Source organism: Salvelinus fontinalis, chromosome 4, assembly GCF_029448725.1.
Source record: "Salvelinus fontinalis isolate EN_2023a chromosome 4, ASM2944872v1, whole genome shotgun sequence".
In the NCBI taxonomy this organism is placed as follows: Eukaryota; Metazoa; Chordata; class Actinopteri; order Salmoniformes; family Salmonidae; genus Salvelinus; species Salvelinus fontinalis.
In genome coordinates, this window is record NC_074668.1 from 48,741,607 (window position 1) to 48,750,656 (window position 9,050).

The window sequence follows — 9,050 nt, forward strand, 5'->3', positions numbered from 1 at the left end:
CATTGCGCTGTTTATGATTTCAAGCCTATCAACTCCCGAGATTAGGCTGGTGTAACCGATGTGAAATGGCTAGCTAGTTAGCGGGGTGCGCGCTAATAGCGTTTCAAACGTCACTCGCTCTGAGACTTGGAGTAGTTGTTCCCCTTGCTCTGCAAGGGCCACGGCTTTTGTGGAGCGATGCGTAACGCTGCTTCGAGGGTGGCTGTTGTCAATGTGTTCCTGGTTCGAGCGAGGAGAGGGACGGAAGCTATACTGTTACACTGGCAATACTAAAGTGCCTATAAGAACATCCAATAGTCAAAGGTATATGAAATACAAATGGTATAGAGAGAAATAGTCCTATAATTACTACAACCTAAAACTTCTTACCTGGGAATTTGGAAGACTCATGTTAAAAAGGAACCACCAGCTTTTATACACTGCTCAAAAAAATAAAGGGAACACTTAAACAACACAATGTAACTCCAAGTCAATCACACTTCTGTGAAATCAAACTGTCCACTTAGGAAGCAACACTGATTGACAATAAATTTCACATGCTGTTGTGCAAATGGAATAGACAAAAGGTGAAAATTATAGGCAATTAGCAAGACACCCCCAAAACAAGAGTGATTCTGCAGGTGGTGACCACAGACCACTTCTCAGTTCCTATGCTTCCTGGCTGATGTTTTGGTCACTTTTGAATGCTGGCGGTGCTCTCACTCTAGTGGTAGCATGAGACGGAGTCTACAACCCACACAAGTGGCTCAGGTAGTGCAGTTCATCCAGGATGGCACATCAATGCGAGCTGTGGCAAAAAGGTTTGCTGTCTGTCAGCGTAGTGTCCAGGGCATGGAGGCGCTACCAGGAGACAGGCCAGTACATCAGGAGACGTGGAGGAGGCCGTTCGGTAATTCTCTTAAAATGGGTAAAAATAATGTATAGCAACCCCAGGTGTAAAATAGTAAATAACAGCTACTTCTCAGAGAGTTTTGAATTGTCAAGAGGAGTTAAACAAGGGTGTCCTCTGTCACCATATCTATTCGTTATGGCCATCGATAATGCTAGCTATTAAAATCAGATCCAATAACAACATTAGAGGATTAGAAATCCTTAGAAAAACAAAGGTGTCCATGTATGCCAATGACTCAAGTTTTATGTTGAGTCCGCAAGCTAGATCCCTGCAATGTCTCATTAAAGATAACTTTTCTGTACTCTCTGGACTAAAACCTAATTATGATAAGTGTACAATACTATGTATTGGATCCTTAAAAAATACAACTTTTACATTACCCTGCAGCTTACCTATAAAATGGGCTGATGGTGAAGTAGACATACTCGGTATTCATGTCACAAAATATATAAATAAGCTCTCTGTAACGTCCTGACCAGAGTTCTTATGTGTTTTGCTTGTTTAGTGTTGGTCAGGACGTGAGCTGGGTGGGAATTCTATGTTGTGTGTCTAGTTCGTCTGTTTCTGTGTTCAGCCTAATATGGTTCTCAATCAGAGACAGCTGTCAATCATTGTCCCTGATTGGGAATCATATATAGGTGGCTTGTTTTGTGTTGGGGATTGTGGGTGGTTGTTTCCTGTGTCAGTGTTTGTGCCACACAGGACTGTGACGGTTAGTTTGTTTGTTATTTTGTATAGTGTCTATGTCTAATGTTAGTAGCTTGTGTATTGCATTTTCGTTTGTAGCTTCACGGTTGTTTGTTGTTTTGTATTAGTTTGTCAGTATCTTGTCATTGTGTTAATTAAATTCATGGAAAATTACCACGCTACACATTGGTTCTCCGATCCTTCTCTCCTCGTCCGAGGAGGAGGAAGAGCTAGACTGCCGTTACACTCTCCACAATGAATTTCAATAGAACACTTGTAAAAATAGACAAGATTCTGCAACCATGGAGAGGTAAACACCTGTCGATTTATGGAAAAACTGCCCTGATTAACTCCTTAGTCATATCTCAGTTTACTCACTTACTTATGGCGCTGCCTACTCCTGATGATTTGTTTTTCAAATCATATGAGCAACAAAATATTTCGCTTTATCTGGGACGCTGAACCATACGAAATAAAACGAGCCAATCTATATAATGAATATGAATTGGGTGGGGTCAGATTATTAAATATAAAAGAACTAAACCTCTCTCTAAAAGCTTCACTCATTCAAAAGTTGTATTTGAAACCTAAATGGTTCTCAAGTAGATTAATAAGAAAAGCTAATCCATTGTATAAAAATTGCCTTTTTGATTAATTGAAAATGATATATCTGTCTTTATCAAACAAGCATTGTAGAGCTGGCTACAATTTCAATTTCATCCCCCTGAAAAGATAGAACAAATATTACAACAAATATTATGGCTGAAATCAAATATGCTGGTTGATAAAATACCTGTTTTTATGAGAAAGATGTTTGAAAAGGGTATTTTGTTCTTAAATTATATTGTTATGTCCTTCATGGAGTTATCAGAATTGTACGGGAAGGTCTGCTCAAAAATAGGAAAGTATACCAGTTTCATTTTAGGACCAGGATGTTGACAACTGTGCCATACAGATTGCAAAATAGTTGGGAAGAGATTTTTGATGTACCGATTCCATGGTACAGGGTGTATGAGTTTATATATAAAACAACGCAAGATTCAAGACTTCATGCTTTTCAGATAAAATTCCTATTTAGAATTCTTGCCACCAACAAAATGTTGAAAATGTGGGACATAAAATCATCGAAGCTCTGCAGATTTTATTGTGAGGATACAGAATCAATAGACCACTTATTTTGGTATTGCCCTCAGGTATGGGATGGGCTGAGGGATGTGGAATTGAAGACAAGTGATAGTGGAGATGGAAAAAGGAAAAAAGTCAAAATAAAACATAATAAAAGTACATTTGAATGACACTAAGTGGCAGTGTTTTTACAACTAATGCCAGTTTGCCTGAGGCTGATGCCATGCAGGTGTTAGTACACATGCATATACACACACTCTCATTCAAATCAACACATACAAGTAATAGTGCCAGACATGCACGCAAACATATACAGTTGGCATTGCTGTAATGATTTCAGTTGTCCTTGATATCCTTTGTTTTAAATGTATTCTTTTGTTTAATTTTTTTTTGCATTATTTGCTGTTTTCTTCTGTCTTTTCATTTTTTCTCTTTAGTTCATTCTCTTGGTTGTTGGTGCAGTCGGGGGTTCTTGGGGGTGGGGAATGGAATTAGTTATTTTTTTGTTTTGTTTTTCCCGGGGGACGACAACTGTGGGAGGGGTCTCGAATGGTTAAGGGACAGCTATTGGGGAACTATGGTGGAATCTTGGAGGGTTCGGGTTTCACAAGATTGTGATCATGAAAAAGGAAATATGACATTTTATATCACTACCATGCACATGCACCCTCACACATAAGGATGGCTCTGTTGCGGAAAGACTGATACATGTTTGATAGTGTCTTGATGCTGTATTGTTTGTCCTTCATGTTCTAATACTTTAATGTTACCCCTTCCTTGTGTTTTTTTAATAAAAAATAAATAAAAATAAAACTCCTTCCATCTTCGTGATTCTTTACCATATGGTATGCAGCGTGCAAAATCCTCTTGCAACGTCTGAGTCGGGGGTTTGTTTGAGCACTCGACTGTACTTTTTTGAGTCTGATCTGTAGACTCTCGCCGTACTGTTTCACATGATTCTTGCGTAGGTGGTAAAGGAGGTTAGTGGTGTTTGAGCCTGTTGTCGGGACAGGCCTGCGGCATATTTTGCAGAGGATGGTTTTCTGGTTATTGTCAGACTTTTCATACCCAAACCACATCCATGCGACCTAAGTAGCCCCTCTTTTAGGTACGAGCTCTGTTTCTCCGTGCTCTGTGTAACGTTCACTCTCCTCTGTGTTTGTTTGTGTTGCAAATGTCCTTCCACACGGCACGCAAAGCATTATCCAATTGATAAAAAATATTGCCGTAAAGAGTGTGATTTGCGACACAATAAAATAAACGATACAGCATAATATGAAACGACAGAAAAACGTCTATCGTCACACGATATTATATCGTCATATCGCCCAGCCCTACGGGACACCCTTAATTTCGAGCCCTGGGGTGTGTGTGTGTGTGTCACAGTGGACTAAGGAAAATGGATAAAGAAAAAATAATTATTCTTCTTACCTTCCCTGTCCAGCCACTGTTTGCGCTGCCTGTAGAGCAGTAGTTTGTTGTGGACATAGGGTAGCAGGAATTTGACACACCAGCTCTCCACCCCCAACTTGTTCTCTACCAAGACGATGGGGCTGCGGTTGTACCTGGCCTCAGGACAAAGGATCAGACCTATCTCATCACTAGGAGGGGGGGGAAGAGAGAGAGTGTGAACCTGCATGCTCATTGCTCTAACACAACAACTACAAAAACACACACGTTCTCAGATACCCATGCTCTCTAACATGCATGCTCACACATACAGTAATAACCTTTTAACCTCAAGACACAGCAGAACCCCTGTCTGATGGTGGTCTTTATTCACTGCCTAGTTTAGGGAGTAGGGACCCTTGTACTTAGCCTAAATGTCTCTAGTTGACGGAGAAGGAGCACACTTTAGATGCCCAATACAACACTGGTCTGGAGTACGAGGCACAAGCCTTGTAGAGGGCAGCCTAGTTTGCACAAGTGCATCTCCAGACAGTCTACGTCTCACTGAGCACACAACAGAACTGGTCTGCCTCAAACTGCGGTGCGCGGACACACATAGTCCCCTTTGCAGCAGGGCCATGTTCAGTAAGCAAAATGGATTGGAATGTTTCAGATATAAATGTCACAAATAGAACTGGAGTGATTCCTTAATCTACATGTCATGTTTGTTCTAGAGGTCGACCGATTAATCGGAATGGCCAAATAATTAGGGCCGATTTCAAGTTTTCATAACAATCGGAAATCGGTCTTTTTTGACACATATTTTGCCGATAATTTTTTTTGTTTTTTACACCTTTATTTAACTAGGCAAGTCAGTTAAGAACACATTCTTATTTTCAATGACGGCCTAGGAACGGTGGGTTAACTGCCTTGTTCAGGGGCAGAACAACAGATTTTTACCTTGTCAGCTCCGGGATTCAATCTTGCAATCTTGTTAACTAGTCCAACGCTCTAACCACCTGCCTCTCATTGCACTTCCTGAGGAGCCTGCCTGTTACGCGAATGCAGTAAGAAGCCAAGGTAAGTTGCTAGCTAGCATTAAACTTATAAAAAACAACTAGTGATTATGATTGATTGATTAACTACACATGGTTGATGATATTACTAGTTTATCTAGCGTGTCCTGCGTTGCATATAATTGATGCAACGCAAGGGGATGATTTAACAAAAGCGCATTTGCGAAAAAAGCACAATCATTGCACGACTGTACCTAACCATAAACACCAAAGCCTTTCTTAAAATCAATACACAGAAGTATATATTTTTAAACCTGCATATTTAGCTAAAAGAAATCCAGGTTAGCAGGCAATGTTAACCAGGTGAATTTGTCACTTCTCTTGCGTTCATTGCACGCAGAGTCAGGGTATATGCAACAGTTTGGTCAGTTCGCTCGTTGCGAACTAATTTGCCAGAATTTTTTACGAATTATGACATAACATTGAAGGTTGTGCAATGTAACAGGAATATTTACACTTATGGATGCCACCCGTTAGATAAAATTTGGAACGGTTCCGTATTTCACTGAAATAATAAACGTTTTGTTTTCAAAATGATAGTTTCCGGATTCGACCATATTAATGACCTATGGCTCGTATTTCTGTGTGTTATTATGTTATAATTAAGTCTATGATATGATATTTGATAGAGCAGTCTGACTGAGCGGTGGTAGGCAACAGCAGGCTCGTAAGCATTCATTCAAACAGCACTTTAGTGCGTTTTGCCAGCAGCTCTTCCTTGTGCTTCAAGCATTGCGCTGTTTATGACTTCAAGCTTATCAACTCCTGAGATGAGGCTGGTGTAACCGATGTGAAATGGCTAGCTAGTTAGCGGGGTGCGCGCTAATAGCGTTTTCAAACGTCAATCGCTCTGAGACTTGGAGTAGTTGTTCCGCTTGCTCTGCAAGGGCCGCGGCTTTTGTGGAGCGATGGGTAACGATGCTTCGAGGGTGGCTGTTGTCGATGTGTTCCTGGTTCGAGCCCAGGTAGGGGCGAGTTGAGGGACGGAAGCTATACTGTTACACTGGCAATACTAAAGTGCCTATAAGAACATCCAATAGTCAACGGTATATGAAATACAAATGGTATAAAGAGAAATAGTCCTATAAATACTATATTAACTACAACCTAAAACCTCTTACCTTGGAATATTGAAGTCTCATGTTAAAAGGAACCACCAACTTTCATATGTTCTCATGTTCTCAGCAAGGAACTTAAACGTTAGCTTTTTTACATGGCACATGTTGCACTTTTACTTTCTTCTCCAACACTTTGTTTTTACATTATTTAAACCAAATTGAACATGTTTCATTATTTATTTGAGCATAAATTGATTTTTATTTATGTATTATATTAAGTTAAAATAAGTGTTCATTCAGTATTGTTGTAATTGTCATTATTACAAATACATTTTAAAAAACGGGCGATTAATCGGTATCGGCTTTTTTTGGTTTTCCAATAATCGGTATCGGCATTGAAAAATCATAATCGGTCGACCTCTAGTTTGTTCTATATTTTTGGGGGATGGATGCGACCAAATCATGGGCTGGTGCCACCAACTGAAAAACTTAGTGGGGAAATTGTTGGTATGGAACCCTGGTGTGTGTTTGCACACAGCACAGCATAGCGCTCAGCACAGGTCATTCACAACACCAGAGGGATTGAGCCTACACAAACACTACTAATCAGGCTTAGATGTTGTTTTTATTGAAGGATGTTTTGCCCTGTAAAAATGCCTTTACTATATTAAGAAGAAATGAACTCTGTTCAAATAAGTTCAGACAGGTCTGTGTATGTTTTACTTCTGATAAACTGGAACTGAAATGTGCATCAAATCAATTTTATATGAAAAGTTATATTTTACATTCCATTGTGCCTTGTACTGCGAAGCCTCTTTTGATATCTCTCAAAAGAGGCTGGTGGTTATGAGTTGGCTACCAAAACATGAAGATGCAAATGAAAGGGAAAAGATCTGGACTGCTCAGCATCAAGTTGAAGCATTCCCACCCTGTTCTTAAATGAGCTACAGAATGTAGGCCAGTTCTAATTTAGAACACTCAGTCAGAGAAGCTTCTAAACAGAATACATCTAGCGAGCTGACACTAAGCCCAACAGGGCATTATTTACCATGTTATTATAACAATTTATAAAAAAATATTACCAAGTAATAATATGATCATTATTGGATATGATTAGCTAACAGCTTGAAAAGCGTAGCTACAAAGACAGTAGCTATGTAATCACCAGGGTAGATCTCCATTGGAATCAAAACAGCAGGTGTGAAACCTGACAGGTTTCTGAGATAAGATGATAGATAAAACATCTATGAATCATAGAGCCAAACTCATCAGTCAACTCTGGGGTGAGGGATGACAACTATACTCAACAAAAATGTAAATATAACATGCAAAGTGTTGGTCCCATGTTTCATTAGCTGAAATAAAATATCCTATAAATGTTCCATATGCACAAAAAATGACAAGTATTTATGTCTGTAATAAAGCTATTTTGTGGGGGGAAACAATTTCTGATTGGCTGGGCCTGGCTCCCCATTGGGTGGGCCTGGCACCCAAGTGGGTCGGCCTATGCCCTCCACCCATGGCTGTGCCCCTGCCCAGTCATGTGAAATCCATAGATAAAGGACTGATTTAATTAATTTCAATTTACTTATTTCCTTGTATGAACTGCAACTCAGTAAAATATTTGAAATTGTTGCATGTTGTGTTTATATTTTTGTTCAGTATAGTCGTGACAAATTTTGGATATAAAGGTGACGGACCTTTGCGTGCATAGGTAGCCTAGTGGTTAGAGCGTTGGACTTGTAGCCGAAAGGTTGAAAGATCGAATCCCTGAGCTGACAAGGTAAAGCATCTGTCGTTCTACCCCTGAACAAGGCAGTTAACCCACTTTTCCTAGGCCGTCATTGAAAATAAGAATTTGTTCTTAACTGACTTGCCTAGTTAAATAAAGGTGTAAAAAAAGTAAGGAATCTGGAAATGTCACTCCCACATAACAGGCTATGACGTTACATGCGAGAGGACAGTCGCGAGCCACAGACTGTTCCAACAGTATTTGGCTGGCTATTTACTTTAATTTGTGGTCAAAACAAGCACTTTCTGATCACGTGATTTATGCATGCCATTCCAGAGCTGGGAATAACAAGGCTGGGTAAACTTTTTCTGCAAATCAAGTAGTTAGACTTCTTGGCTACAGAATAGTTACTGTAGCTAGCTACTAAGTGGCAAACGAATTCCACTGCACAGTCAGAGATATATCCTCTGCAACGTGTGGCTAAATGTATGCAAAGACACAAGCTAGGCTACCCTCCGGGCTCTGCAGATTGCTTTTTATCCTGAATGTTTGCTTGCTAGCTGAACAACAAGCTGTGATGGTTAGATAGCGAACTAACAAACGTTAGCTAATAAAGCAGCAAATGATAGATATCTTGTTCGAGCACCATGCCATGCTTAGTTTGCTGTTATCTTGTAAGCTAGCTACTCGTACTCGTTATTTACGATAAATTGGATAAAGCTACGTACATATTGGGATTTCTCTTGAAGGCGTTATTGATATCTTTTACAACTCTCTGGACCAAGACATCCTCCTCCTCCGACTCTGCCATTTTTGTGCACTGATGACGTCAATGAATTCTCTCATGTTCATCCGGGTCATTAAAAATAAACACAATAGGCAAAAATCTTTGATGAACATGTTTAAAACACCAACTCCACTACACCAGGGCCGTCACTAGATACCAGACACAAAGTCATAAACCCCGCCTATTTCTACAATTTATCTTCTTAAAATCTGATTTTAAACCTAACCTTAACCACACTGCTAACCATACTCCTGATTTTAAATTAAGACCAAAAAGCAACAAAAGACGTTTTGACTTTGTGGCT

The 9,050-nt window shown here is 39.8% G+C and overlaps 1 protein-coding gene across 2 annotated transcripts in view; it reads right to left on the minus strand.

Moving 5' to 3' along the window:
- Nucleotides 1-8,791, minus strand: part of LOC129853915 (protein prenyltransferase alpha subunit repeat-containing protein 1-like) — a 77,607-nt gene extending 68,816 nt beyond the window's left edge. For both annotated transcript variants that reach the window (XM_055920431.1, XM_055920430.1), the window contains exons 1-2: nt 8,688-8,791; nt 4,136-4,305 (exon numbers count right to left, since the gene is read on the minus strand). In XM_055920431.1, coding sequence (XP_055776406.1) covers nt 4,136-4,305; nt 8,688-8,770 — 253 coding nt within the window. In that variant the 5' untranslated portion in view covers nt 8,771-8,791. The remainder of the gene's footprint in view (nt 1-4,135; nt 4,306-8,687) is intronic.
- Between the last annotated feature and the right edge of the window lie 259 nt (nt 8,792-9,050).